Source organism: Ascochyta rabiei, chromosome 19 (genome assembly GCF_004011695.2).
Source record: "Ascochyta rabiei chromosome 19, complete sequence".
NCBI lineage: Eukaryota > Fungi > Ascomycota > Dothideomycetes > Pleosporales > Didymellaceae > Ascochyta > Ascochyta rabiei.
This window is the reverse complement of record NC_082423.1, coordinates 547,624-575,407: the sequence shown is the minus strand read 5'-3', so window position 1 is coordinate 575,407 and position 27,784 is coordinate 547,624. Positions and strand designations below refer to the sequence as shown.

The 27,784-nt window shown below is 56.5% G+C and overlaps 11 protein-coding genes across 12 annotated transcripts, besides 19 other annotated features; 6 read left to right on the top strand and 5 right to left on the bottom strand.

Moving 5' to 3' along the window:
- Positions 1-173: 173 nt before the first annotated feature.
- Positions 174-1,088, top strand: EKO05_0010350 (uncharacterized protein; the record flags this gene model as incomplete). The annotated part of the gene is made up of 1 exon (XM_038947115.1): positions 174-1,088. The coding sequence occupies one exon, from the start codon at positions 174-176 to the stop codon at positions 1,086-1,088; it is 915 nt and encodes a 304-aa protein (XP_038794325.1).
- Positions 1,089-1,749: 661 nt separating this feature from the next.
- Positions 1,750-2,428, bottom strand: EKO05_0010349 (uncharacterized protein; the record flags this gene model as incomplete). Its single annotated transcript, XM_059637734.1, has 2 exons — positions 1,750-2,353; positions 2,406-2,428. The coding sequence occupies 2 exons, from the start codon at positions 2,426-2,428 to the stop codon at positions 1,750-1,752; spliced, it is 627 nt and encodes a 208-aa protein (XP_059493717.1).
- Positions 1,962-2,253: a tandem repeat.
- Positions 2,429-2,574: 146 nt separating the features above from the next.
- Positions 2,575-2,704: a tandem repeat.
- A 408-nt stretch (positions 2,705-3,112) lies between these two features.
- Positions 3,113-3,190: a tandem repeat.
- Positions 3,191-3,204: 14 nt separating this feature from the next.
- Positions 3,205-3,253: a tandem repeat.
- Positions 3,254-3,547: 294 nt separating this feature from the next.
- On the top strand, positions 3,548-5,082 carry EKO05_0010348 (uncharacterized protein; the record flags this gene model as incomplete). The annotated part of the gene is made up of 2 exons (XM_038943071.1): positions 3,548-3,569; positions 3,620-5,082. The coding sequence occupies 2 exons, from the start codon at positions 3,548-3,550 to the stop codon at positions 5,080-5,082; spliced, it is 1,485 nt and encodes a 494-aa protein (XP_038794327.1).
- A 987-nt stretch (positions 5,083-6,069) lies between these two features.
- Positions 6,070-6,474, top strand: EKO05_0010347 (Hydroxyisourate hydrolase; the record flags this gene model as incomplete). Its single annotated transcript, XM_038947116.2, has 1 exon — positions 6,070-6,474. One exon carries the CDS (start codon positions 6,070-6,072, stop codon positions 6,472-6,474), a length of 405 nt encoding a protein of 134 aa, XP_038794328.2.
- Positions 6,475-8,262: 1,788 nt separating this feature from the next.
- EKO05_0010346 (Transcription factor) lies at positions 8,263-10,283 on the top strand (the record flags this gene model as incomplete). Of its 2 annotated transcripts, XM_059637733.1 has the most annotated exons (6): positions 8,263-8,365; positions 8,557-8,592; positions 8,685-9,575; positions 9,636-9,822; positions 9,879-10,196; positions 10,280-10,283. In XM_059637733.1, the coding sequence occupies 6 exons, from the start codon at positions 8,263-8,265 to the stop codon at positions 10,281-10,283; spliced, it is 1,539 nt and encodes a 512-aa protein (XP_059493716.1). The 2 variants fall into 2 exon arrangements, with proteins under 2 accessions (XP_059493716.1, XP_038794329.2); XM_038943149.2 differs by having other exon boundaries at positions 8,685-9,822; positions 9,879-10,283.
- A 1,115-nt stretch (positions 10,284-11,398) lies between these two features.
- Positions 11,399-11,434: a tandem repeat.
- A 62-nt stretch (positions 11,435-11,496) lies between these two features.
- Positions 11,497-11,560: a tandem repeat.
- Positions 11,561-11,786: 226 nt separating this feature from the next.
- Positions 11,787-11,865: a tandem repeat.
- A 420-nt stretch (positions 11,866-12,285) lies between these two features.
- EKO05_0010345 (uncharacterized protein) lies at positions 12,286-13,935 on the bottom strand (the record flags this gene model as incomplete). The annotated part of the gene is made up of 3 exons (XM_038943022.1): positions 12,286-12,627; positions 12,726-13,820; positions 13,870-13,935. 3 exons carry the CDS (start codon positions 13,933-13,935, stop codon positions 12,286-12,288), a joined length of 1,503 nt encoding a protein of 500 aa, XP_038794331.1.
- A 1,713-nt stretch (positions 13,936-15,648) lies between these two features.
- Positions 15,649-16,488, top strand: EKO05_0010344 (uncharacterized protein; the record flags this gene model as incomplete). Its single annotated transcript, XM_038943192.1, has 3 exons — positions 15,649-15,904; positions 15,955-16,392; positions 16,442-16,488. 3 exons carry the CDS (start codon positions 15,649-15,651, stop codon positions 16,486-16,488), a joined length of 741 nt encoding a protein of 246 aa, XP_038794332.1.
- Positions 16,489-16,712: 224 nt separating this feature from the next.
- Positions 16,713-16,757: a tandem repeat.
- A 51-nt stretch (positions 16,758-16,808) lies between these two features.
- Positions 16,809-16,835: a tandem repeat.
- Positions 16,835-16,856: a tandem repeat.
- A 482-nt stretch (positions 16,857-17,338) lies between these two features.
- Positions 17,339-17,426: a tandem repeat.
- A 27-nt stretch (positions 17,427-17,453) lies between these two features.
- On the bottom strand, positions 17,454-19,505 carry EKO05_0010343 (TOM (translocase of outer membrane) complex component; the record flags this gene model as incomplete). Its single annotated transcript, XM_038943102.1, has 4 exons — positions 17,454-18,181; positions 18,234-19,005; positions 19,052-19,134; positions 19,184-19,505. The coding sequence occupies 4 exons, from the start codon at positions 19,503-19,505 to the stop codon at positions 17,454-17,456; spliced, it is 1,905 nt and encodes a 634-aa protein (XP_038794333.1).
- Positions 18,503-18,544: a tandem repeat.
- A 295-nt stretch (positions 19,506-19,800) lies between the features above and the next one.
- Positions 19,801-19,845: a tandem repeat.
- Positions 19,846-20,207: 362 nt separating this feature from the next.
- Positions 20,208-21,365, top strand: EKO05_0010342 (Aminodeoxychorismate lyase; the record flags this gene model as incomplete). Its single annotated transcript, XM_038947117.1, has 1 exon — positions 20,208-21,365. One exon carries the CDS (start codon positions 20,208-20,210, stop codon positions 21,363-21,365), a length of 1,158 nt encoding a protein of 385 aa, XP_038794334.1.
- A 161-nt stretch (positions 21,366-21,526) lies between these two features.
- Positions 21,527-21,592: a tandem repeat.
- A 10-nt stretch (positions 21,593-21,602) lies between these two features.
- Positions 21,603-24,435, bottom strand: EKO05_0010341 (Non-specific serine/threonine protein kinase; the record flags this gene model as incomplete). The annotated part of the gene is made up of 3 exons (XM_059637732.1): positions 21,603-23,029; positions 23,169-24,004; positions 24,062-24,435. The coding sequence occupies 3 exons, from the start codon at positions 24,433-24,435 to the stop codon at positions 21,603-21,605; spliced, it is 2,637 nt and encodes an 878-aa protein (XP_059493715.1).
- Positions 24,436-24,605: 170 nt separating this feature from the next.
- Positions 24,606-24,649: a tandem repeat.
- Positions 24,650-24,693: a tandem repeat.
- Positions 24,694-24,928: 235 nt separating this feature from the next.
- Positions 24,929-24,958: a tandem repeat.
- A 219-nt stretch (positions 24,959-25,177) lies between these two features.
- Positions 25,178-25,250: a tandem repeat.
- Positions 25,251-25,293: a tandem repeat.
- A 529-nt stretch (positions 25,294-25,822) lies between these two features.
- On the bottom strand, positions 25,823-27,589 carry EKO05_0010340 (uncharacterized protein; the record flags this gene model as incomplete). Its single annotated transcript, XM_038943024.2, has 4 exons — positions 25,823-26,395; positions 26,442-27,033; positions 27,085-27,396; positions 27,450-27,589. 4 exons carry the CDS (start codon positions 27,587-27,589, stop codon positions 25,823-25,825), a joined length of 1,617 nt encoding a protein of 538 aa, XP_038794335.2.
- Positions 27,590-27,784: the final 195 nt, after the last annotated feature.

The window sequence follows — 27,784 nt, the reverse complement described above, 5'->3', positions numbered from 1 at the left end:
TGTAGCTTACCGCGTTGTCTCAAGCACGCTAGGTGAATCATGTCAAGATCTTGCATCTCTTGCCTCCATCACTCACTCACCTCAACAAGCTCCGGATCTTCAAGCTCGACGGCTTTCCATCTGCCTCAGCTTCGACATCGCCAACGGTTGAACATAGTGTTGATGGTGCCAACATGACAAATACATCGTCCATGCCAATCATGCACAACCCGCAGTTTCAGATAATATCAGACCTGCATCTCGAAGCGCCAATACAAACACCCTCCTACTCTTACTTGTCTACACCCGCCAACTTCCCACTGCTTGCATCCAACCTCTTCCTACTAGGTGACATCGGCCTCGTGTTCCATTCTCAACCTCTGCTCGCCTTCCTGCGCTCCCTTCTCAGCAGAGACAGCAAATTGAAAATATATTATGTCATGGGGAATCATGAGCCGTACCATATGACGGTAGAGAATGCCGTGAAAAAGATGGAACAGTGGGAGGAGATGCTTAATAAGGAGTTTGGGCAACGATTCTACTTTCTCAACCGCAGGAGAGTCGACCTTGACGCCCAGACGACTATCTTGGGATGTATACTCTGGACTTGCGTGCCGGATGAACACGCACAGGAAGTAGCGAGAACGCTGAATGATTTGTCAGACGAGAACGGGATCTGGGACAGAAGTTTAGATGACCATAATGCGGATCACAAGAGGGATCTGATGTGGTTAAACGAGCAAGTCGAGTCGATTGAGGAGGAGCCGCATAGGGAGGTGGTGATTTTGACACATCACTCACCTACCACTGATCCCCGTGCAAACGACAGACGCTTTCCACCCGAGAGATCACTAAATAGCGGATTTCGTACCGATCTAAGGAAGGAGGCGTGTTGGACGAGCCGCAAGGTGAAGCTCTGGGGGTTTGGGCATACGCATTTTAGCTGCCAGCTCACCGACGAGGAAGAGGGGAGAAGGAAGTTGGTCGTTGCGAACCAAAAAGGCTACGCAAAGCCCGAAGGCAAGGGCAGCTGGGAGGCGAAGCCAGTAGTTGTTGGGAGGGAAGAGGGGGTGTGGAAGGTGGTTGTTGGCGAGAAGAAAGCCAGTTGACAAGGAGGAGGAGGGTGCGGAAGGTGAGCAGCCGGAGATTGATGTTTGAGGGGAGTTGCAGAAGACGACGTTGAAAGAGGCCAAAGAAAGAGGAGCCAAAGAAAGAGGAGCCAAAGAAAGAGGTCGAGGTGAATACTACGCCCAGGAAGCAGTCTCTATCGAGCAAGATGGAGAGAAGCTGGGAAGGAAAGAGACAGCATGTAACTAGGTACAGTTGTTGCAGAGGAAAGCCTACCGTAGCAGACAAGAGGATTGGTATCTACAATGTCTGTTCTTGTTGGTGAGTACATGCAGCCTTCTAGACAGGTCCAGATCGACAAGTCGATCGGCAACGGCTGTCGGTTTCAGGTGTGCAGCTGAAGAAGCGGGCGCGCTGCAGATCGCAATGCTCGGCGGTTTTGTGCAGATTGACAGCCTTGTTGGGTCGGCAGCCGCAGTTTCAAAGAATGCTGTGCAGGTTTGTTGGTTCTTGTGCCACGGCTTGGTGCTTGGTTTCGTCCCTTGTCCATCATGGCGACGAACAGCAGTGTCTCCGCGGCTAGCACACCAGACAAAAAAGCAGATGCGGTGCGACGAGGAATCCGCGACGATCCAATTTCGGAAACCATGAACGGCCAGGTGCATGCAGCCATGTGTTAAGCGCTGGCAGCAGACCCACAGATCATCCATGGTGCTCGAGTCTAGACAATTCTCCGACCGCAAGGGACATGCTGCCACCAGCGGGCCATGTGGTACGAAAGCCGCGGGGATTGGCCGTGGCAGACATTCTACTGGCTGTGAAAGGGCCCTTGCGCAAGATTGCGTCGGCGTTTTTGAGCAGAAGAGAGAAGAGAAACGTCTGGGGGGCGTGCCTGGCTAATGCATGTGCATGACAGGTAGTGAAGGTAGTGAAGGTAGTCAAGGTAGTAAAGGTAGTAAAGGTAGTAAAGGTAGTGAAGGTGGTGAAGGTAGTGAAGGTGGTGAAGGTGGTGAAGGTGGTGAAGGTGGTGAAGGTGGTGAAGGTGGTGAAGGTGGTGAAGGTGGTGAAGGTGGTGAAGGTGGTGAAGGTGGTGAAGGTGGTGAAGGTGGTGAAGGTGGTAAAGGTGGTGAAGGTGGTAAAGGTGGTGAAGGTAGTGAAGGTAGTAAAGGTGGTGAAGGTAGTGAAGGTGGTGAAGGTGGTGAAGGTAGTAAACGGTTGGTGGATTGTTGATGGATTGTTGGTGGATTGTTGATGGATTGTTGGTGGATTGTTGATGGATTGTTGAGCGAGCAGCAAGCTGCTGTGGCTGGCTGTTCAGTGTGGGAGAGGCAGGTGCAGGGCACTGCAAGACAGCGCACGTGGTGAGGAAGCCAGAGGACATACTATATTAGTCGATATATTGGCCGAGCTGCAAGAGTGCAAGAGGCTGTTCGTGTGGAGACGACCAAAGAGGAAGGAGGCGCGCCTTGTCTGGAAGCTGACAGGCCTTGCGACACAGGGAACAAGGTCTTGGTGGACACGGACATGGACAGACACAGACAGACACAGACAGACACAGACAGACACAGACAGACACAGACAGACACAGACAGACACAGACAGACACAGACAGACACAGACAGACACAGACAGACACAGACACAGACAGACACAGACACAGGCGACAAAGAGCAAGGAGCAAGGCAGTCTCTTCTGAGGTGGTGCAGGGGGTGAGCGTGGGTGTGAGCCTTGAGGGTTCCTCTGCGAAGCGGCAGGCGTTCGTTCGCCAGGGACGGCTAGGGGTGCCTGCAATAAATAGATTAAGTTCTGCGCCACGATTTGGCCGAGCAGTCAGCTGCAAGAGAGGGGAGAGACGCCCGCCTTTGTCTTGACTGACCAGCGCCCTTCATCCGCGCGCACAACGCTGTCCCTGGCCTGAGCGGGGCGAGACGAAACGCGCGGCTTCGACAGCAGCAGAGCAGCCACCAGCCCAGCGTGAACCGGGGCTCGATCCCAACAGCAGCGCCTGGCACCCTCATCTCCCGCACCCGTCCCAAGGCCGCGTCCCGTCCACACAGGCGCCTTTGTTGCCTGTTGCCCGTTGCCCGTTGCCCGTTGCCCGTTGCCCTTTGCCCTTTGCCCGTTGCCTGTCGCCCGTGGCCCGCCCGTTGCTCTTTGTCGTCTTTGTCGTGGCCTCTGGTCTTCGTCCTCGTCTTCGTACCCTTCCGTCACTCGCTTTGTTTGCTGCCTTTCTCTTCGACTGCCTCTTCAGGCTCTATTGGCTCGTCTGCGCTCACTCCTTTCGCGCCGGTGCCTCCCTCGACCATCCTTCCTGGTTCGTCCTCGATCAGGACTGCGGACCGCGTGTCGCACAAGGGCCATTCGCGCCGCATCTCTCTCTCGCCAGCCCGCGTTGCACCTTGCCGGGTCGGTGTGCCTGCCTGTGTGCCTGCTGACGTCTGGTCTCTCGACCTACCCACCTGTACCCGTCGATACGCCCACCACGCCCACCACGCCCACCATGACGCTCGGCGCCCGCAGAGGTGCGCTCACCACAGTCAACCTAGACTGACCATAGCTGACACGCACCCAGAACTCGAGAATGTCTTCAACACTGTCCTCAAGCGTTGCGTCCAGTGCGAAACCAACGGCGCCCAGCTGTCCTGCGATGGCATGAACTGCTCCGGCGGCAAGATCTGCGTGCAGACACCGCAGAGCTGCGACGTCTGCGCCCAGGTCTCCTGCGAAATCGACCCCACCAGCCCAGCGAGCGAGCGCAGCCAGCCCAACGTCGGCGCCATTGCTGGTGGAGTGATTGGAGGTATCGCCGTCATCGCTATTCTCGTGTTCGTGGTGTGGAAGTACTGTCTCAAGGGAAAGAGGCGGCCGATATCAGAAATGGAGTGGCAGCAGGACGAGTTGGAGCAGCAAGAGAAGGCCGAGAACGACTTCGCATCTCGCCGAAGCGCGCGAGCGTCTACACACACCGTCGCCTCCGTCGCCTCGTCCGTCCTCACCCGCGCCTCCAACATCATCCAGATTGCCTACATCCCCGGCGTCACAAACCGCTCAGGGCCCGGCTCGCCCGACCTGCTCGTCCCTCCCGTCCCGCCCATTCCTGCCATGTCTCCCTCGTCGGGCATGAGCAGCCCATACTCCAATGCCGATCAGCACTTCTTCGTCCCCGACTTCCGCGATTCCATGGCCTCGGACAGCACCGGTGGACGTCAAAGCATTGCTCCCAGTCTTGCCCGCAACAGTGTTGCCTCCACCATGTACCGCCAGAACGCCATCGTATCTCCGCTGCCGGCCCAGACCATTGTGCGCGGAAAGGCTGCTGTCGTCAGTGTCAAGTCGAACGGCTCCAACACCCCCGAGGATGCCCTGAGCATGATGAGCACACCTCCTGTACCGCAAATCGACCCCAAGCACGCTCACCAAGTCAAGCCCATCCGCATCCAGATGCCTGGGCTCAGCTCCAAGAGCTCTGTCCAGAGCACAGCAACACTGGGACCCGTCCGCGCATTGAACATCACAAAGAAGAGGAGCTCCGACACCACCCTGCCCAAGAGCTCATCGAGCTCCTTTACCAGTGGAGAGAGGACGGCAGTGGCAACACCCGAAGCGCTCGTCCCTTCCGCACGACCCCTCACAGGCTACTCGGTAGCCTCCACCGACTCGGGCGTTTCGCACGCACGCGCTCGCCAGGCGGTCAGCCTTGCAGACTCGGACGAGGAATCGGACGAGGAAGAGGACCACCAACGCTCTCGCCAGAGCCTGCTGCGCAACTCGTTGAGTTCGCGCGACTCGGGCGTGACTGAGATTCAAGACGCCACGCCTACAGGCCTGGTTGACATTCGAAGCCCTTTCAGTGACAACTCAGCCGTCGACAGGCTTGACCGACCGGCGATAGGCTCGCGCATTACATCCTACGACACCGACCGTTCGCGCATGCCCATGACACCCATCGTTGAGGAGTCCGAGCGACGAGCGAGCGCAATGTCGAAGCGGGACCAGAGCCCCTTTGCCGACAACTTCAGGAGTGATTTGAAGTGAGTGTGGTTTGTGTGGATTCGTTGCTGGCAAGGCGTTTGGTGCATGGCCCCCATGTCTAGCGGACTGGGTGAGCAATCTGTTTATGTTTCTGGGAGATATCACGGTTTCCTAGCCAGTACGGCACCTTCTATCTCGTTCACTTCTATTCTATGATCTATGGATACCTTGGACACGTGCGATGATCAGCACTTTTAGCTTCCATGTATGTACGTATCTGAGCAATCGACTCAACCATGGATTTCTCTCGCCCACGATTGTGTGTATTGTATCTGTGCTCGCCTCTCCTTGCAAAAGGTGCACTCCTCCTCGGGATGTTTGTCTCACGATGCTCTGCAATTAGAGCCATGTCGTTGCCGCGGAGGAAGTTGAAACGCGTGATCGCCTGTCACGCCAGTGCAAGTCGAAACCGTTTGGCCAACTAGGTAGAAATTGTGCCAGCGACCCTTGTGCGTAATTGTGACCGTGCATACTCAGGGGACGGAGTTAGGTGAGGTTTGTGCACAACGGTGATCGGCGCATGGAGCTTGGAGCGCTTCGGGGGGGGCCGATGACAAGCAGTGAGTGAGTGGGGTACCTACCCTATCGTGGAGGGGCAGGGCAGCTACAACCGCGACGCGTTTCTTGGATGGAGGTGTCGGCTCGGAGAAGCTGGATTCTTGTCATTCTCTTCTACAACTCTTCCGGGGGTACCGTTCGATCGATCTTGTGGATAGATATCAATCGCATTTCTCCTGCCTTCAGACACGCTATCAACAGCTCCAACAGCTGTATCCTCGGCGCTCTACTACTACACACCACCATATCGCACCGCGCAACTCTCAACTCTCAACATAGCCAACACCGCATATTTACCGCTCTATACGGCTCTCGAAACGCATCGCTACAACCCCTCTCAGTCTCTGCATGCCCTCCTCTCCAGCAACCCACCGCATCGAAGCACTCTCGGCCCATCTATCAGCCACAGCACCCACGCCCGCAAACCAAACCATGTCGACAGAAAAGAAGCCCCCAATCACCTGCCACGTCCTCGACACCACGATTGGCAAGCCCGCAGCGAACATACCCGTCGTACTCACGCTGCTCAACCCGTCCTCGACATCCGACGCCGCGCTCAGGTTCTCCGCAACCACAAACGGCGACGGACGCGTCACGGCTTGGAAACCTGCCAGTCCGTTCTCGAGCGAGCAGCTGGAGGATGTGTTCCACGAGCAAGGCGACAAGAAGTACAGCCTGACCTTCGATACGGAGGCGTACTTTGGAGGAAGAGGGGTCAGTACTTTCTTCCCAGAGGTTGTCGTGCAGTTCGTCGTTAGGGAGGCACAGAAACAGGAGCATTTTCATGTGCCTGTCTTGCTTGGGCCGTTTGGGTACACGACATATCGCGGATCGTAGACAAGGAGTGAAGAAAGGTGGGAAGAGATGAGGTGCAGGCCTTCAATGGATGGGGACTACTTGACAGCGTCTCCAGCTACTGAATTCACGACACGAAACATGACGCTTTCCCAGCCGCCTTGCACACAGACGTCACAACAGAGACTGTTTGAGCATACAGTCCTCGCTCGAGGATACTGTACTTTGCTTTGCTATGTTGCACATGTCACTGGAGTCTTTATCATTTTCGAAACTTGGAGACTTGCTCAGAGTAGGGCTCAATCAACTTCTCCCCTTTCATCTCGCAGATCGTGTACGTGTTGAACTAAGCTGGGAGACCAAAACATGAGGTAGAACTGTGGACCACGCTTACAAGAGCCATGATGGCTCTGGCGACGCATTGGAACGTGGCTACTAAAGTGAGGCTTGCAAGCGAGTCTACATGGTACTCCAGATATTCCTGCCACACAATCAAGTCAAGGTGCTAGGCAAGGGCTGCTCACTGCAGGACGCTACCTCAGGCATGAGTTGCACTTGGTGACGACTCTTCTCAGCTCCGTTTGCCAAAACACCAACACTGATTTCAAAGCAACGCTTTGCCAAACGCACTATTGCTTACCTTGGAGGGTACGCTAGAAAGTACGGTTGCTCCTCGATTGGTGGAACGCGATCACTATCGCAGCACCATTTGGAAAGCGCAAATGCCATCGATCGACATTGATACCGTGGATGCAGAGGGATCGAGATGCAGTCGGACCCGGCAATTGGCTGTCGACCTGGTGGACGGTTGGGAACAGCTGTCCCCACCGGCCTCAAACGGCCTCAAACTGCCCTCCAATCCGCACGGTAAACGAATGTGACAATGTCTGTGTGCTGCGTCTACGCGTCTGGCCCAAGGGATGATATCACGACAGCATCCTGCAGGAACGGAATGCTGGCCAAACCACAGAGGTTGAACGGCAGCATGCTGGGGATCCAGTGAGCGCTTCTCGTGGCAGGCAGTTCAAAAGGGGCAGCGATCAGCCCGGGCGAGGCGGTGAGTCAAGACAGCGCTGTGAGTGGCCACGAGAGCGGGCGCGACAGTTCTAGCCCGGAAGACGCTGCATCACGTTATCAGCTTGGCACAAAGCTGCGTCACTTCCAGAAATTGCTCGCTGTCCTGCCCTCTGACCTCATCGCGAACGCCTCCATTGTCATATCGTCACCACGAGCAACGATCCCCGTCTCCGCCTAGGGAAGAGCCTCATTGAGATCCCAGTGAACAAGATCACGTTCGAACCAAGCTACCGGGAGCTGCTTGGTCTTGTAGAGCACCACGCAACCAGTGAAAGCAGACCGCGACCTCCATAGGGGCTTGACGTCACTGTCGAAATCCTCGAGATCTCTCAGACAATCGCTTTCTCACTGGCGGCGCATCTGCATATCGATTCTTCGGATCGCAAAGTCTTACCCCGCACTTTGCGCAATCCTCTGTCTTGCTGAAGGTACGTCGTTATGCTATCGCTGCTGCTGCCGTCGTTGTGCGCGCCGCCCCCGAAGGCCCTGCACTACCTTCTCGCCGCCCCCTGCCAGCACCTGCCAGCACCTGCCAGCACCCATTACGGCGCATCGCACAGCTGCATCGCCAAAGTCGACCTCGAGCGTGCTGACAGTGTATGATAAGGTTTCGGAAGCATTGCGACCACGTCTACGGCCAGCGCGCGTTGGTGCATTCTCGAGACACGTCGTGTGTGGAGAGTGAAGTGTAGACCTTAGGCCCGAGTACCAGGAGATCGTCTTTGTCACCACCGCTACGTCACCATCCCGAACATGGCTGCTGCAACTCATACCACGCGCACCTCCCCCCAGAATTCGAACATGTCCTCTCCCAAAGATAGCAAAAGTACCCTTCCCGTCGTGACCAAGACTGAAGGTGAGTAACACCAGTGCGCTTCTAGTGCCTGCCCCAGCCTGTTCGACGCGTTGCCACCGCCCCCTTCCTTTCAATTGCATACTGTACCTGCCTGTATTTGCAGTTGCGCGTGCATCACGTCATACTTTCAACATCTGTGCTTAAGCCTCACCGCTATGCGCAAGCATCGCTAACCATGCCGTCGTCCACAGAGCCTGCAGAGGTCAAGCCAGACACCAAAGACATTCGTAAGTCACATCCTGCTTGCCGCCATCGACTCTGTCGTCGTCGCGCCTTCTTCGCTACCATCGACAGTGCGTTTGGCTAATTCACCGAACAGCCACCGTATCCGAACCCACCAACCCCGACGCAAAGCCTGCGGTGACCAATGCAGCCCCGCTGGCACCTCCTCCCAAGCCCGCGCCATCAACAACCGGTGACACGCCCGACTACTTCAACACTGTACACAACCCCTTCTCGTTGGAGCCAAACGTCTTCGAGCAGTCCTTCGGAGGCAACGGCTCTGTAGAAACACCTGGCGGCCGCACCATTCTGCCGCCCGTTGCAAACATCACGTCGCCGTCTCCGTTGCCCGGTATCACACCTGGCTGGCAGTCGTTGCGCGCTGGCCCTTTGAGCCCTGCCATGCTCAGTGGTCCTACAGGCCAGACGGACTATTTCAGCGAATCGTTCAGAGGCTTCCCTACCCCCAACGAGTCTTCTCTGCGCACTGGTCTTACGCCTGGCGGAGGTGGGTCCATGTTCCCCGCCCCAAGTCCCAACACCCAGGCTATCTTCAACCTCCAAAGTGCTGGTGTCACTCCTGGAACAGGTGACTTCCAGCAGGCTGCTATGCGAGCGGCCGCTCAGGCTAACCAAAATAAGACCTCGGCAGCACCCACTTCACAACCTGACACGGTAACCGCAGGAATGGATCGCCAAAACAACTATCAGCAAGCCCAGCAACAACAGCAGAGGTCTCAAAACGACCCATACGCTAATCATGACGTCAGCAGCGCCGCTAACGACTTGCTCTCGTTTGCAAGTCAGAATGGCGGCGGTGCTAGGAACAACCAGCCACCGTTCTCTATGGCGCCCCAGAACCAGTCGGTGAACGCTGGTCATATGCCTGTCCAACCTGTCGGCGCTGATCACAGCCGCCGCAATACAAAGGGCTCCATCAACAGCATGGCTTCTGCCGACACTGGTGACTTCTCCGAGTCCGGTCAAAGTGAGCAGAACAAAGGATCTCGTACACGAGGCAAGAAAGGTGCTGCTAACGGCAAGCAAGCCGCCGGTACGAAGCGAAAAGCCGATGATGCTCCCAAAGGTGGACGCAAGAAGGGCGCTGCTGCCTCCATGGATGATGAAGACGACTCTGACGACGAGATGGCGAACATGAAAGAAGAAGAGTTCGACAGCAAGGGCCGCAAGATGACCGACGAGGAGAAGCGCAAGAACTTCCTTGAGAGAAACAGGTACGTCTCGCTCTTCGTTCTGACAGCTATATATGCGTCGTACTAACCCGCTCTAGGGTTGCTGCCCTCAAGTGCCGTCAAAGGAAGAAGCAGTGGCTTGCCAATCTGCAGGCCAAGGTTGAGCTGTTCAGCACAGAGAACGACGCTCTCTCTGCTACCGTTACTCAACTTCGCGAGGAAATAGTAAACCTCAAGACGCTCCTTCTTGCTCACAAGGACTGCCCAGTCTCGCAAACACAGGGTCTTCATGGAGCTGCCATGAACAATTTCCTTGGTAGTGACGTCAGCCACCAAAATCCTTATGGCATTGCTCAGCTGCAACACAACGGCGTTCACCACATGGGGATGCCGATGCAGGGTCAGATGATGAACCGGTATGCATACCAATCAAGTGCAGACGATCAACACAACGCGCGTTATCGTCCGGATGCTTGAACTATGGGCTCACTGTCGTCAGGTAAAATCGATGTCTGAGGTGCCACGGTAGGATCCCCACTCATCTCTGATTGGGGATAGCTCTTGAAAGTACTGCCGACACCCACCAACGCTTGCATTACCTTCATCCCCTCCCCCTACGAACTTGTAATCAACGTCCCTTGTCCTTCCTCTCCTTTCTCTGGTGCAGTGCCAATGCATAGTCTGGCGCTTGGCGTACATCACATCTCAACAGGGAACGCAGCATCCTCCTGTCACCAAAAGGCTTCTCCTATCTCACTGGGTTGACGTCGGAAAGTCGACTGCCAGAACGCGATCCCGGTCTGACTGTTCGTTGGTCCTTCTCTTCCTCCAGTACACGTACATAACTGGCGGGTTCGATTCATTTCTTGGTGTTGTGGCGCGACTAAACGGTCCTTCTCTTTGGCTTTTCGTTCACACACGACTGGTGCAGTCAGGCGGTCTCTGGCTTGGCGTTACCGGTGCGTGGTATTGCTTTCTTGCTTCTACGCCTTTCCTTCGGCGATGGTGTATTCTCAAAGGTGGTTGGTGAGGGTACGGTCTGCTTCAGCCCTTCTTCCGCGATCCTTGTTGCGAGTCTAGGTAACATAGGGCGGAACGGCGGCGTACAGTAAAGCTGGGATGTTACAGACACTTGTCTGGGCTGTGACTGGCGCTGAAGATGGATTTGTGAAAGCGGTGATGGAGTGTGTACGTATACGCGAACAATGGAATCCTTGCGCTCAATTGTGTTCTTGTACGGTCTTGATAGTATCGTCAGATTCCATGTGGCTTAAAGAATGTATCCCTTCCGAGCACGACCCAGGCAGCAGCAGTAGGGTGTGTTTGCCCTGCTTCTGCATACAAGACCCAAGGCTGTATGTAAAAGAAGTGAGGATGCTGTGTATAGGCAATGAATTGCCCTTGACACAAGACACTGGTCATTGCGTTCAGCCGCGTCGCGTAGCGTACGTGATATGTATTGACAGCGACAACGACGACACCGGAGGAAGACGACTACAACGCAGCTTCCTTATTGAAATCCGATTACTTGTACAGTCCAGCACTAGCAGATCTCCATCAGCTAGCAGATCTCCATCAGCCAGTCAGGGACTCGGACGAGGCTCTTCGTGTTGCTGCCTTTTTTTTTTTTTTTTTTTTTTTTCTTTTTCTTTTTGCTCAAGGCCCTGCGATATGGGGATGGATGGATGGATATTCCCTCACTCACTCCCGAGGTCTTTCTTCTTCTTCTTCTTCTTCTTCTTCTTCTTCTTCTTCTTCTTCTTCTTCTTCTTCTTCTTCTACATTCCGTTCGTTTCCAGGTTTTTTTTCTGCTCTTCTGTCGGCGTCGTCGGCGTCGGACCTTCTTGGCATCGGGCTTGTATTGGCTGAGTGGCTGGCTGCTTGGTTTCCCTGCGGATTCCAGCTGGTGCTGAGAAGGGCTGGTTGGGTGGGTATGTTGAATCACGGCTCTGGAGGATTGAGGAACGGGAAGGCAAGGGAAGGAGAGAGAGAGAGTGAGTGTATGAGTGTGTGTGTGTGTGTGTGTGTGTGTGTGTGTGTGTGTGTGTGTGTGTGTGTGTGTGTGTGTGTGTGTGTGTGTGTGTGCATGGGTTAGCGTTTAGCCGCGTTGGCGGGTGCATGTATGGAGTCCGTCAACACGCCGTGGAGTTCGACATCGCGTAGGGTCAGGGCGAAACGGGTGCGTGGTGGCTGGTTGGGGAAGATGCGTCCTGTGTGCCGGTCTTGCTCGCGATACTAGATACCGGTCGTTTTTGTAGTCTTCAGGAAGCTGCGTTTCGGTTCTCGAGTAATCTCGATCGCGATTGGAGCTGTTCAATATCTGCAAATAACTACAAAGGTGGGAAGGGAAATTGAGCCTTTTCCAGGTACAGCCCAGAGGCAGCGAGCTCCTTTGTAGAGTATCCTCAGGGACGTAGTGAGTGTGTTTCGAGTCTTATTATATTCATTGTTCGCAAATATCTACCAACCAACCGATTTTGTACAATCTGTTTAGATCTCGTCGCATCACTCCATCTTTGCACGAGTCATGCACACCTTCAGCGGTCTCTTGTCCCAGAAAATATACGTCGCTTGCTCGCCCCAATCAAATCTGTCTTGTTGATTGGCCAACTGCATGTCGAATCCCCACAAAACCTTGGCAACAATGATACGCATCTCGGCGTAAGCAAGTTTCATGCCAATGCACTGATGCCGACCGATGCTGAAGGGCTGGAAAGATGCCATGTCGTCTTTGTCGTTGTGACGGGAAGACTTGCCCAGAAGGAAGCGCTCTGGTAGGAAGGTATTGGGGAGATGGAAGTTGTACTTCTGTCGGTTTGCGGCGAATTGGTTGTACGCTACGTACGTCTACGATCGTTAGTATGCGTCCTTTTCATATTGAAGGTGATGAGACCAGATGTAGGTGAGGGTCATCGAACTGGGAAATGGAAATCGTAGTGACATACTCCAGCAGGTACATATCGTCCGCAAACCGTGTCACCACCGGGTGGCACAACGCGAGGTGGTGCGTTTACGACAGGCGGATCGAGACGCAACCCTTCGTTGATGACTGCGTTCAAATAAGAGAGATGAGCAGTCGACGCGATTGTGAGGTCCGCCTCGCTCTGGAAAGTAGAGCGTAGTTCGTAAGTGAGACGGTGGAGGGTGCCTGGATGTTGGACGAGCTCGCGGAAGATGGCAGTAAGCGCAGAGGCTATCGTCTCACTAGAGGCAAAGACAAAGATCATGAGGTTGATGTCCCACTCTTTGCCTTCTATACCTCCTTTCGCCTCGACGTATTTCTTGGTTGGAGTTACAAAGTCTGGTCGGTCCGTATTCATGGCGAGGCGTTTCTGTGCCATAGCACTGCTCATCATGGCGTGGTTTTGCATCTTCTGCATGATCTTCTTGGGGATGATGTACCGTAATAGACGCTCTATGGGTGGATACCGATTGATTGAGGCAACAAGAGCAAGACCTTTTCCGAAGCCGTTGGCGACTTCCACCCAGGGGTGCACTTTCCCGCTCCGGAGTGAGTCGAAGGACTGACCGAAAGAGAGATCGCTGCCAATGTCAAAAGCTATACACTCGATCAGATGATCCAAATCTACTGAGTCTGTTGTGGATGCTTGTAGTCTTGAAAGGAGTAGATCGACATAGCCTTCCACAATCGGCGCTAGGTCTCTGAGATGTTTATCCGAGAAGGCATTCGCAAATGCGCGTCTGTATCTTGCGTGGGAAGCCTCGTCGAAGCCCAGGATAGAGTGAGGCTCGTCTGGAGTTTGCTTCTTGAACCAGGTCTGGTTTCGTGGAAATGGCTGATGGCCAGTCCGGTTTGTGTATATATCCTTCCATGCTCTGCCATCAGCGTAGGAGAGCTCATCCGGAGCAATTCGAACGATTGGCCCATAGATAGTGTGGAATTCCTTTAGTTGCTTGTGAAGTTGTCCTTTGTGGGTTGAAACCACATATGGAATACGGAAAGATCGCCAGAGTAGTGGTCCAGGGTAGTGACGCAGTGGGTGTAGCCACGCGTTATAGAAAGCATAGATGATGATGGACTTGTTTACACATGTCAGTGTGTGTGTGCTGACCCTGTAACACACTCACCAGAAGTGGTAGTAGAGCGTATGGCCAGACACCAACGACGCTAGCACTCAATGATGGAGTGTCCATTATTCCATGGACAGTTTCGGCTCCGTCCCGCTGCGATCTGGCCTCAGCTACAACCAACGTCTATCGAGACAGTTATCGGCGACGTTGTTCAAAACAGTACAAGCTCCAAGACAGACTGCAGCAGTTGCATTGTCGGTACTGGCTGTGGCGATGTCTTGCGAGGAACGAAGGAGGTTGTCGAAGCAATGTAGTCTAGAGCCCCACTTCCCGTTACCGTTTCTAGCGGCCGTCCAGCGACCTCCCATCCTTGCACAGCACATCTTCACGAATAGCCGAAGCCGAGTCAACGATCTATTGCAACTGCGCCAGATTTTCCCGTACATTGGATCTGTCGGCGAACAGACTGATGGCCCGCATTGTCAACAAGCATGCTCGTAGTGCGGGTCCCCAAATCTCCACCTGTGTTGGGAAAAGCATGCTAATTGTACCTCTTTAGCTGACATGCATGAGGCTAATGCACCTTCTGGATATTGCTTCTCCGGCCAAAAGAGGCACTGAACATGCTGGTGAGCTTTTTGCTTTCTGAGTTTGTGAGGAAATGGCATACACATGGTCTGCATGAAATTCTAACGGATACTTTGCGTCCAAACCCTCCCCCAACTCCACCAACATCCTACATCGCCTGCACAGCCTCAGTGTCAGCCCCTACGTGACTGTCCTCTGCTCTGGCTGTGCCGAATTTGCCGCATCACCCTGCGCGGCGTGTGCTGACCCCGCCGTAGCATACGACTCCACAATCTAAGGTGTGTAGGCGCCGCCAACATTTAGCTCACATTTCAGCCAAAAGCGGGGCTATTCGATAGCTCATGCATGCTATAATCAGTTCATTTGCGGCCTTTTCGTCTGCATCTAGATCATTTACCAGCCGTTGATTGAATGGCGCCTGCACGGAGCTACAACCATGGCCCAACCTCCCGTTCATCACCGAGAGGCACAATGGTCCAGCCTCGAATCGGACTTTGCGAGTAGATCTCAGGATGTTGGTGTCTTGACAGAGCGTATGAGACGCTGTCATCTTTGTTGTTGGATGGGGGCCTCCGCCTTGCGTGAGGCAGACTTGACACTGCTTTGCCGTGATTTTGTGGAGGCGATGTCAAACACTCGACGCGCACAAGAGCTGGCCGTACGAATGGAGGCTCAACACGAGAAGCAGTGCTATTGCTATGCGACTCAGGCAGACAACCAGCATGCACTCCCGTCGTAACGCCCAGGGTCCTTGTCCAGACGTCCGTTTCGGACGTATCAGCGCTTCAGGAGAGACAAGGTTTAGGACCCGCCTGCTGCCATGGGCAAAGCGCCATCTATGGCACTTGCGCTTAGACCATCTCCATGTCACCAGCTCCAAGCTGCGTCTCGCCTCATGGGTGGCAGACGGACATGCGGTCGCGAACAGGGCCGCCTCCACTTGCTCGCATGCTCGCATGCTCGCATGCATATAGCGCGTGGACTAGCATGCAGCCGCGGTCTTCCAACGTCTAAAAGCAGGGATGAGGGTGAAGGGGAGAAGAGGTATAAGAAAGTTAGCCGCCTGGTCATGGGCAAAAGCTGTACGCAGATGATACCGACTGCTCTTTCCAAGTGAAGGTGAAGGCCAAAGCGGACCGTGTGGGAAAATCTCTTCGTCACCTTCAGTCAATCTAGTCCTGTTCTATCTTATACCCCTACACTCCTCTCTAACCTCCACTTCGTCTTCCAACACAAACATCCATCACCATGCGCTTCACACTCTCAGCCACCGTGTCCGCGCTCGCCCTCCTCGCCAGCTCGGTCCATGCCTTGCCGGCCCAACAGACGCAAGCCTACGCCCCAGCCGGCAACCTCGACAAGCTCGCCAAGTTGATGCCCAAGAGCGCGCTGCCCGGTCCAGATGGGCTTCGGCTCAAGTACGTCCTTCTCGGTGTCGGCACGCAGAACTACACCTGCGCGACCGGCGACGAGAACGCTGCTCCGGGAACCACTGGCGCCACTGGTAAGTCCACTCCGAGTTTGAAGCTTGGAGTCAAGACTGACAATGACTAGCCAACCTCTACGATATCGGCACACGGCTCAACAATGACCCCTTCGCCAAATGGACCATCCCCTCCATCTCTCCACTCGCCCTGTCCCTGAGCTCTCAGCCCACACGCTTCACCCAGAACCTGCAGTCCCTTGGCTTCGAGCATCTCGTTGGCCACCACTTCTTCAGTGGCGCCGCGCCCGTCTTCGCTCTCGACCAGCTTTCTCTGTCTCCGTACCCTCTCACGGTGCTCGGCAAGTTGAACGAGACGGACGCCCCGACGTCTTCCTGCCCGGGCACCAACGCCGAGGGTGCGATCAAGTGGCTGCTCCTCAAGGACACCAAAGGCCTGTCTCAAGGCGGCATCAACACAGTCTACCGCATCGAGACCGCCGGTGGCAACAAACCGGCCACCTGCAAGGGCCGCAAGGCAGCCTTTGAGGTCAAGTACAGTGCCCAGTGTAAGTGACCTCCATTCTCCCCAACAACACAGTCCTAATAACGCGATAGACTGGATCTTCGGCCCCAAGAGCTCCGGCTACAGTGTCCCGAACTAGGGATTCGGACCTCGCAACTGCTCTTTGATTGACCAAGGACAAGGCAGCTGCTTCAGCAACACCACAAACAACCCGTACACATAAGTACCGCTCGCTCTCTTACGACTGGCGATGCTGTTTCCTCTTCTTCACTTCGCTGTACCCCTAGCTAGTTTTGTTCAAGATACCCTTCATGGCGTTTCAACGGTTCTGGGTGGGTCTCTCCTGTAAAAGCCTTGATAGTGCTTTCCCTTTCTCTCTCTCTCTCTCTCTTTCTCTCTCACACTCTCACACATACACAAGATAATACAAATTCAATGGCTTGGATAGAGTTGACATACCTCTCCCACTCTCTCTCTCTCTCTCTCACACACACACACACACACACAAGATGATACAAATTCAATGGCTTGGATAGAGCTGCTATACCTCACCCTCTCATAGGCAACGTCGTGACTCCACCTCATCACTAGTCTGTTTGAATGCGAAAGTGGCCGGGGTATCTCGCATGGCGTCCATGTGCATGTGCGTGTGCGTGGATGGCTCCTGTAGCCTCCAGTGGGCCTGGTGTGGGCGCCTGTGCAACGCATGTCCTAGAGCAAGAAAACAGAGGAGAGTGTTTGACGTTCAAAGCCCGACAACAACAGGAGTAACAACAACAGGCTGGCTCATGCTTCCATGATCCAGTGGTCCTGGCTTCACGCGTGCATTGTTTTTGCTTTGGGGGGATGATGTGGATGGGATGGATAGAAAAGTTCGTTTCAAGCTGATGTACATGAACATTTTACAACGCCGATACACACGCACACACATGACCAAACATCCGTGGAGAAGAGGTGTAGTAATTACAAAAGATGCAGAACAGAGGGCAAGGCAGAGGCAGGCAGAGGCAGGCAGAGGCAGGCAGAGGCAGGCAGAGGCAGGCAGAGGCAGGCAGAGGCAGGCAGAGGCAGGCAGAGTGGAGCGGATTCGTTCCTCTACACGGCTTACCGCATGCCAAAGCCTCCTGCGCCGGCGGCTGCGCCCATGGCGCCCAGTCGGCTTGCCAGCTTAGGGTACTTCTCCTGCACCTCGAGCTGTGTTCGTGTGGCCTCGGCGTAGCTGAGTGCGTTGACAATCTCGCCTTCTGTCCGCGACAGCTCGGCTGCGCGCTCAAAGTACTTGAGGGCCTCGGTGACCTTGCCCTGCTGCAGGAGCAGTTGCGCCATGGTGGCTACGGCAATGTCGCACTCCGGGTCGATGATGAGGGCCTTCTCGCACAGCTTCTCGGCGTCGCCAAAGTCGTTCTTCCACTGGAAGAGGGCAAGCGCCTTGTTGATGAGGGGGAGGACGTTCATGCCGAGCGGCTTGCTCGACTTCTCCATCTCGACGGCCGTGTCGAACTTCTCAATGGCTTCCTGGTACTTTTGCTGGTCGAGGAGCAGCTCGCCGTAGTAGTTGTAGACGTCGGGGACCTGGGAGAAGTTCTTCATGCAGCGGCGGAAGGTGGCCATGGAAGAGGCGATGGAGCCCATCTTGTATTGCGTGACGCCGAGCTGGATGTGGGAGAAGATGAAGGACTCGTCGAGGTCGATGGAGCGCTGGTAGTCCTTTGCGGCCTCGCCGAACTCGGACTTGATGAAGTGGAGTTGTGCGCGGTGGTAGAAGATGTCGGGGTCCTTTTCGTTCTGCGCCAGGGCGGTGGCGAAGTCGGCTTCGGCGGCCTCGGGGTTGGCTGGGGAGTGTCAGCTGTGTGTTGGTGTCAGTTGTGCGTGGGTTGTACGTACCCAGCTCCAAGTGCATGCTGGCGCGCTTGATGAAGCTCTGTGTCAGCGCGGGCTGGAGCTCGACGCTCTTGTCCATATCCTGCAGCGCGTCCTCATTGTCGCCCTTGAGGTAGCGGAAGGTTCCACGCATGTTATACGCAAACGCCTCGTGGTCGCCAAGGTCTCCAAGCTCGAGGGCGCGGTCGAAGGCGGCGGCGGCCTCTGCGTAGCCCTCGGCCGTCTTGGTGGCCATGGCCTTGAGGCCCTTGCGCAGCTGGGCCTTGCCAGACTCGGCGTCGAGCTCGGCGTCGTCGTCGAGGCCGGCGGGGGCGGGCCGGGGGCGGAAGCTCTGCAGGTAGTTTGTGACAAAGGTGGGGCTGGGCAGCTTCTTCTCCTTGGAGGCGAGGATGGCCTTGCCCTTCTGCTCGGCGACCTTCTTCAGCAGGCGCTCGACGCTCTGGGCGCTGCTCTCGTTGCGGAAGCCGTCGATGATGCAGCTGGCGGTGTAGTCGAGGAGGGCCTCGCTGTTGCGCTCGACCTGCTCGTAGGCGTTGGCGCGGCGGTTGAGCGCCTTGACGTACTCGTTGTCGAGGTTGATGGCGGCGGTGGTGTCGTCGATGACCTTGTCCCAGTCGGACATGGCGTTGTGGCACGCGGCGCGGTTCGAGTAGAAGACGGGGTCCTGCCTGCACAGGATGGCCTTGCCGTACAGGTCGATGGCGCGGTTGTAGTCCTTGGAGCCGTACGCCTTGTTGCCGGCGGCCTTGAGCTTGGCCGCGTAGTCCTTGCGCTCCTGGGGGCCTGTTAGCCTGGGTTGGACGGCCGCAGCGTCCACGCACCTCGTCCGACAGCGCGCCCACTGTGCTCTCGTCGACCGCGGGCAGCTCGTCCTCGGTGGGCGCGGCTGGCGCCTTCTTTGCCTCTGTCACCTGATCAGCGCTGTCTCCGTGTGCGTGCGCCGGGCTGCGCACCTGGCTTGGGCTCGTCCGTGGCCGCCGTCTCCTTGGCCGCGCGCTCCTTCTCGCGCCTCCGCTCGCGCTGCTTCTTACGCTTGTTCGCCGCGCCGGGCGCCGATGCGTCCGTGGACGAGTCGGACGAGTTGAAGTAGTACAGGGCGCCGCCGGCTCCCACGACGAGCGTCACGCCGGCCACGGTGTAGACGACGCCCTTGTTCTCCGCCGCCCACGAGGACAGCCGGTCCCACAGCGAGCTTGTGCCGGGTTCGGGGATGCCTACGGGGAAGGGCCCCGGCGTGCTGAGCACGGGAGCCGGTGCGTTTGTGCTGTTGGCCATGGTGCAAAGGGGGAGGGGGAGGGGGATGGGGAAGCGATGAGAACACAGAGGCGAAAGGGACGGCGCGCAATGGCGGTGGTGATGGATGGGTTGCTTGTCGCCGAAGCTGCGCGTTCGAATTTCGCTCTAGCTGAGAGCTTGGACGGGCCGCACTGCGTCATGCATGGATGGCTGCTCCTTGCAACACACGTCAACACGGCCACCACAACAATCTTCTTTGTTTCCTCGCCTTCCTTCTTTGCAGACAGCGTTGCACCTTCTGCGGACACCTGCACTTGCTCCTCACGTGACTGCACTCGATCCTGACCTCGACCCTGACCTCGACCCTGACCTCGACCTTTTCTCCAGCGATGCATCTGTGTTGGCCCCTTGCATCTCGCCAGTTCTGCTTGACCGCTGCGTGCAAATGCTAACAAAGCATCTTCCCTTGCCAAGTCTTCCCACTGCAAGTCGGCCATCCCATCACGGCATCGGCGTAACCGGAGTTTAGAGTGGACCACATCCGCCAACCATAGATAGTAACAAGCACCGCACAACGCAGAACAGAGCATAGAGCGTCGAGCATCATCAATACAGAGCACTCACATATACTGACCATCTCCACAGCCTCGTGCCCACAACACGGCAAGTCCACGACACAGCCGGCCACCCGTGAAGCATACTAACCACCAGCGACGACGGCGACGCCCATCACCGCCCACCATGTCACCACCCCCAGCGTTCCAACTGTTCACCTCACTCCGCTACGATCCACTCCTCTTATCGTCTGTAGAGAACTCCAGGCCAGATCTTAACTTCGTCACTCCATCACCCTTCTATATGCTCGCCTACCACCGCGACCGCATGGTCGAAGCCGCACAGCACTTTGACTTTGACCTCGTGACCAAAAGACTTGCCGACGGGAAACGCCTACATGAAGACCTGTTATGGAGCGTGAAGGCGTGGCAGAAGAGCGAGGGCAAACAAGACGGGCCGTTGAAACTGAGAGTCTTGTTTGACAAAGCGGCGAACATGACCGTGGACTTTCTATCCATCCCCCCCGTCCCGCTCACCACCCTCTACCCAACCTCATTCGACCCACCAAACCCAACCCCGCAAGAGCACCCAACCAAGAAGAAAGACTTCCAACCCTCACCCCTGACAGGCGGCGCTCTCAACCTTGGACCCACCGACTCGCTACCCGCAGGCGACTCCTCCCAAGGGCCTCAGCCACCACAGCCAAAGGAGTTCAAACCCTCACCCCTGACGGGTGGTGCCTTGATTCTAGGGCCCACTGACTCGCTCCCAGCAGGCAACAAAGACCCGTCCTCGACGCCTCCACCGCCAGAATGGAAGCTGCGCCTCGACACAGCCCCTACGCCCTCGAGTCCCTACACGCTCCTCAAGACCACGGAGCGCACAGCCTACGACCAGAGCCGGGCGCGCGCACTGCCCGAGAACAAGGAAAGCAGCGTGCACCGCGAAGTCATCCTGTTCAACACCGTGCGCGAAGCCACAGAGGGCACGCTCACGAGCCTCTACTTCTTCCGCGGCGGGAGATGGGTCACGCCGCCCGTGGGCGTGCCGTCTGCCTTCACGGCGTCGGGCGCCTCAAGCGGCGAGGCAGACGACGGCAATCGACATGGAGATGCGAACGCCGATGAAGGCGAACTGAGGAAACCGTTCGCAGGGCGCTGGGGCCACAGCCTAAGGAGCGCAAAGGTCGGGGCCGGCGGGCAGCGCGGCACCAGTCGACGGTGGGCGCTGGGCAAGGGATATTGCATGGAGGAGACGGTCGAGCTGGGTACCATCGAGGTGGGCGAGGGCGTGTGGTTGAGCAATGGAGTCAGGGGGTTTGGATTTGGGAGGGTCGTAGCGTAGAGCCTGGCTGAAGGACATGTATCGAGGACGGGGTACAGGTCATTATCGACAAAAGTGGTAGTTGCGTGTCACCATTTCGCCAGACTTTTTTGGTCAAGTCGGGTATCTCCTTTCCATGAGGCCATCTACAAACACCACCAAACAGTCCCATCTGCCTCAGCTCTGTCTGCCTGCCTGCCTGTCTGTCCATCTGTCTGTCTGTTCGGTCGTCTCTTCGTCTGTCCTGTACTACCACTACTACTCCCCGCTCAACTGCAGGATAAGCGTGCTCGCCACATCCAAAAACGGAAACGGACTCGTGCACACTTTCTCGCCCTCGGTGCGCCCGACACCCACCTCTTCGGTCCTCTCGCGGAGCACGCCTTTCCCGCCGTCCCTCAGCTCCTTGGCGAGATCCTCCGGCAGCGGCTCGCCCTCGTCCAGGCGCCGCCACACGCCCTGCTCGTCGTCCCAGCCATCTTCATGCTGGTGTTTGCTACGGTGGCTGGACGAGAAATCGGTGACGGACGGGTTGGCTTTGATTTCGCGCACGAGGTTCGACACCAGCCGCTCGTAGCCCGCGCACTTGAAGTCGACGACAAAGAACTCGCGGTCGATCGAGTAGAGTTGGATCGACATGTAGATCCACACGGCCTCGTCCGGCTGCGGGTAGTCGGAGAGGTCGTAAGAGCCGTCAGCATGGGTCATACCGTCAACGGCGTGACTTGACGTGCTGGTTGTGGTGGAGCTGCGTCTGCGGGCCGAAGGATCGTGGTGCAGATCGACGCGTGACGAATGTGTGGAAGAGGGATGTGCGACGCCAGGGGGGAACATGCCGTCTTTGCGGAAGCGCGCGTTGATGACCCAAGGATCATCGGGGACGCGGTAGCCCCAGTCATTTGCGTGGTTGTAGTGGTGCTTTTGGCGGCCGCGGGTCTCTTGGTCGGACGAGGCGTTGCGCACCGTGAGGGGTTTGCGGTGAGGCGAGTCTTCGTCGTCGGAGCGGGCGTCGCCCTGAGATGAGTGTGATGATATCGACGAGCCTTGCGAGTGCGTTCGTGATCGTGATTCAGGTTGTTCTTGTGAACCTTGAGACCCGCTACGAGAGCGCGAGCCGCTTCCCCCTCCAGCTTTGCGTGGTTCTGGAATTTCCCAGTCGGCACCCATAGCCTTCAGAGCTTTGAAGATGGCAAGCATCGCTTCAGCAGGTTGATTCCGTGAGCGAATACCAAATTGCCACTTGGTCGGTCTCGCTTTCTTTGCTGGTAGAGCTGTCATTGGCTCAGGCCTCGGCCGTTGTGGATCTGGGAGTGTCCGGAAGTTGGGCTTCAGGCGACGAGCGTTGGCGGCGCGTTGCTCATCGGTCTGTCCGGTAAGTGGTGACCCTTCCAGCCCCTGGGAAGCAGGTGATGGTCTTGGTTGGCCTTTCATGTACGCAGTGTGGTACTCTGTAAGACTGCTGGGTAGGATGGCAATGGTGCTGACAGGACTGCGTACGTTTGCAAGCTGGCTGCTCGCGTTCGAGCCTTGGCGTGCGCGTTCATGGTCGGCAGAGGGAGGCGGAATGATCTGAGGACGAGAGCCACCAGCCAAAACCTGAGGTATCGACTGGCTCAGATAGTCGTGGCCGGAAGGAGGTGACGATGCTAGAAATGGGTGCAGGTTTTGCTCGTTCGTTAAGAGTGCTACACTGGAGCGTCAGCATGCTGTGTTGTAGAGCTGTCCACAAACTTGGACAATCCTGTACAAGTTTCGGCCTGCAAACGCACGACCGGGGTACTTATGCACCCCGCAAAGTGGCTTGAGCTGGGGAGATCCACTTACGATTTGCCTTCATGATCTGATTCTCGCGAACAATTAGATATGCATCTTTGATAGCACTGGGCTCGTCGCGCGCCAGCGCCTCCTGGACATCATGTTTCGCGTAACCCATTGTCTTGCCAAGCTTCGAGACAACCGTTTCGTGCAGCTTCTGCACAATCGGCGCAGGCTGTGAGGGCGCGACGCTCTTTGGGTCTATGGCTTTGTTGGGATCAATACCTGTGTCAAAGAACTCCTGGATGGGTGGCTCGAGGTAGGCAGGCAAGTCTTTTGTGAACCATGGATCCATGCGGATCTCGCCAATCGTGATGCGGTGCACAGGATTGACCATGAGCATCTTCTTGATCAGCGAAACGGCGCCTGGCGAAAGGTAGTTCGGTATGCTGTAGTTTCCTGCGGCGATTTTCTTGAACAGTGTGGGGATGTACTCGTCGTCGAAGGGCAGCCGTCCCACGAGCAGAACATAGAGAATCACACCGCAGCTCCAGACGTCGACTTCCGGGCCAGCGTACAGCTTGCCGGAGATGACTTCTGGCGCGGCGTAATTTGGACTTCCACAGCTTGTCTTGAGGAAGTTTCCGTCTGTCATGATGTTGCTGAGCCCAAAGTCGGCGATTTTGACGTTGTACTGGTCATCTAGGAGCAGGTTCTCGGGTTTCAAGTCTCGATGTACGATCTTATGTCGATGGCAGTACTCAACGGCGCACACAATCTGCTGGAAGAATTTACGTGCTTTGTCCTCCTGCAGGCGTCCGTTGTTGACAATGTAGTCGAAGAGCTCTCCACCGGCGTACTCGAGGACCATGATGATTTCGGTGGGTGTGGTTATGACCGTGTACCTGTGTCCAAGTCAGCCTGCGATTGCTACCGTTTTGACGTGTATTCTGTTGACGCACAGCTTGATGATGTGAGGGTGCCGCAGCAGCTGCAGATACTGGATCTCGCGCTCTATTCTGCCGGCCATGTCGCGTGTGACGAGTCGCTTCCGGTTGATGATCTTCAGGGCAACCTTCTGGCCGCTGACCTGATGTGTGGCCAGCTTCACTTTGCCGAAGGAGCCCTCGCCCAGCGTCTTCACAATCGTGTACTGCCCCAGTCGCTGGCTCGCTTTCGAGTCTCGCGCCTTGTTGGGCTCCACCGAGGGCGCGGGCAGAACGGGGTCGGGGGTCTGGAAATCGACGGTCCTGGTGGTGCTCGCGCCTCCCCGTCGCGGTGTCGGCATGCTCAGGGAGAGCTCCTCGAGGTCGTCGTTCTCGATTGCGGGGGACATGATGGGCGGAGGGGCAGGGGGAGAGTGGTGGTCGCTCTGGGAGGCTTCCCAACACGTAGTGTCTGGCTCAAGCGAGCAGCCCAGTGCGCGGGCGTGTGTCGTGGGGTACGAGAAGCTGGTCGCGGTTAGCAAGCGTGCCAGAAGACGGGGCTTGACCAGGCTGGCGCAGGGCCGACCCAACAAGACGCCGACGACGACAGCGACGCCGCCGCCGACGACGACGACAGCGACAGCGACAACGACAATGACAACGACAACAACGTCTGTGTCCCTTGCATGTGAGGTGGACAGGCATTGTTGGGCGGGCTGGCGAGCTCATGCGCGCACTGACGGCATCGTGGGCGGAGAGAGCAAACTTACGTCTTACGTCAGTCAGGGCTGTCGTGGAGGGCGGGACGTGCAACCGTGGTTCTGGAGGCTCCAGAGGTGTCGAGCGCGCTTGGACGTGTCTTGTGTGCCCCGCTCAAGGCTCCGCTGCAAAGGCGACCATCGAAGTGCAGAGTGCCGAGTGCAGAGTGCAGAGGGTGCTGGGAGAAGGCCGCGCTGTGCAACGCAACGCTGTGTTACGCGTGTGCAGCAGCTGCTGATCGGTGTGAGAGGTGCAGTGAGAGTCTGCGGCTGTAGCTGCGGCGATTCGGCCGGCTGTGAAGAGGTACCGGTACCCAGGTCGGAGTGGTGGCAGCTGCAGTGGGGCGCCGGTGCAGAGTGTCGAGAGCAGTGGCCAGGCTGCGGCGAGACCTGTGTGGAGTGGCGTGGAGTGGCGTGGAGTGGCGTGGAGTGGCGTGGAGTGGCGTGTCGTGTCGTGGAGTGTCGTGTCGTGGAGTGTCGTGCCGTGTCGTGGTCGTGGTCGTGGTCGTGAAAAAGGACAGCGACCGTGAGCTGCAGTGGGTGCAGGGTGAAGTAGAGGCAGGAAAGCTCGCTGCTCGTCGACTCCACCAACGTGCGTGCAAACGTCTCCATGTGCCGAAGGGCTGGAACGCAAGCTAGAGGAGGGGCACTGCCGCATCGTGAGATGAGATGCATACGAATAGGCACTTCTACGCCGATCATCGGCTGCCAGACCGTGTTTGTGCTGTGTACAGACACCAACTTGGGAACACGACTGTTCTGACACGATGCAGTAAGCAGGCGCACACAGATCTGCAGCTGTTGCATCTTGAATTCCGACAACCAACCAACCCCGGTCCGAGCTACCGAGCAGTTCGCATGTCGTCACCTTCAGGCCAGCACGAGACGCCAGATGGCCTCCTCGTGACCCTCCTCATGGCGTTCTACTTGTGCATGGTACATAGCACGCTGACTTCCCCATGGCCTCGCCATAGGTGCGCCTGCTCCCAGCCCGCCTCCGAGGCATTCCCTCCGCCCGCTGCACGGCACTTCTCATCTCTCACCTGAAGCAAAACATTCGTCCCAGCCCTCGCTGCTGCACCTCGCGTCTGGCAGCACCATCCACGTACACAGCCTCGCCCTCGCTGGTCGAGCTTGCGCTGCTGATCTGCTTGGCCTTGTTGTTGCCAAACACCCTCAGCAGCACGACCATGACGGCGGCTGACAGAATGCTCACACACAGGATGCCAACCATGACCAAGTTGCTCTTGCGGTACTTGTTCACACCCACAGAGTCCGCAGGCCATCCCGTATACAGCGCGTACGTCGTCAGGATACTGCCCAGATTGCCCAATCCAGACACCAGTGCGCTAGCGGCGGCAACGCCCACCTCGCCGTGCCGCGACTGGAAGATCTCGTTGGTCATGGCCATGCAGATGGGCACCGTCGGCCCTAGTCCGAAGCCCACCATCAGGAGACCTCCGTAGCGAGCCCATGAGTTCAGCCCCCCAGCGAACGTAGTGACCAGCAGGCCGGTGATCTGAATCAAGACGGCTGCACTGAAGAACAGGGCACGATGGTGGTGGAAGCGGTCCGACAGAGGCGTGACAATCAAAATAGCAATCAGGTCCATCTGCACGCGTCAGCTTATGCTCGTTTGCTTGTTGGCGTCCACTTACAATCCAGATCGGCGCAGTGAGTAGACTGAGATCGATGCCGCTGAGGCCGGGGTTGATACCTCGAATGATGACAGAGGCGTAGTTCTGCGTCCCAATGCCGACACCTACCACACCAAAGTACATCATGACCAGCGGCCACAGCCTCCAGTCAATGAGTACGTGCCAAACATCCTTCATATCCCACATGCGACGGTGGTAGACTCTCGTCAAATCCTCGTAGTGAATCCTGGCATCCTCGCCCGTCAGCGCAGGCTTGCTCTCAGGAAGAAACCGCTCCAAGCCAGTTCGAACGCGAGTCTCGCCAGGAGGAAGTGGCCGATCCGGCAACCACCAAAGCAGTGAGATGCCGACCAGGAAACCGACGACACCGTAAAGCAGAAACATCCACTGAAAGCCAACCAGCCCACCCAGGCCATCCATTTTCTGAAAACCGGCTGAGACTAGGCCGACAACGGCAGCAGAGACCTGTGACGCGGTGAAGTAGCGTCCAATACGCTTACCTGTCCTCGATGGAGGGTAGAATAGGGTTAGATAGTATGACATTCCAGGCCACATGCCTGCGATGACGATACCAAGGAGCAGACGAAGAAGACTGCCCTTTGGTCAGCTTGGCTTTTTATCCTTTACACAATTCAACACGTACTAGAAACTCCATGCAGCTTTCACAGCCGTGAAGCACATGCCAATGATGGCGACAGAAATGACGATCCTGCTCATCCACGCATGCGGGCTGACTCTCGACATGACCAGATTCGAAGGCAGGTCGAAGATGACATAGCAGACATAGAACAGCGCCAGACCGGTAGAGACTTGCTTGGGCGTCAAGCTGAGCTCGGAAGCAAGATCATGGCCTTGTTTGATGTTCATCGTCTGCGCCAGTCCGATGTTGGATCGTATGGCCGAGCACATGAAGTAGAGGATCCAGAAGGCAGGCAGGATTCGACGATCGAGTTTGCTGGACACTGTCAGAGTGTACCTCTAGATGAGATCAGGAAAGCATGAACGTACGCGTACACTTTCTCTATCCTCTCGATGTCGACTGCGTCAGGTCCAATCTCAACATCTTGATGCAAGTTTCCATGCTTTGGAGCAGTCGTCTCTTCAATCTGCTTGTCAAGCGCAGCATTGTCGTCGATTGCTGACACCATCGTGAACACGGAGGCTCAGTTTTCGACAAGGAAGAACGATGCTAAAGAAGTCAAGATGAAAAGATCAGATGAAATTCGCCAAGAGAGGTGAGCAACAGTGGTTGTATCAGCTACTAAACCGATAGCGGCCGGCCTGCTTGTGCATCTGTTTGATTCGCCAGGCCACTGCCGACAAGCCTTTTTTCCCATCCACGG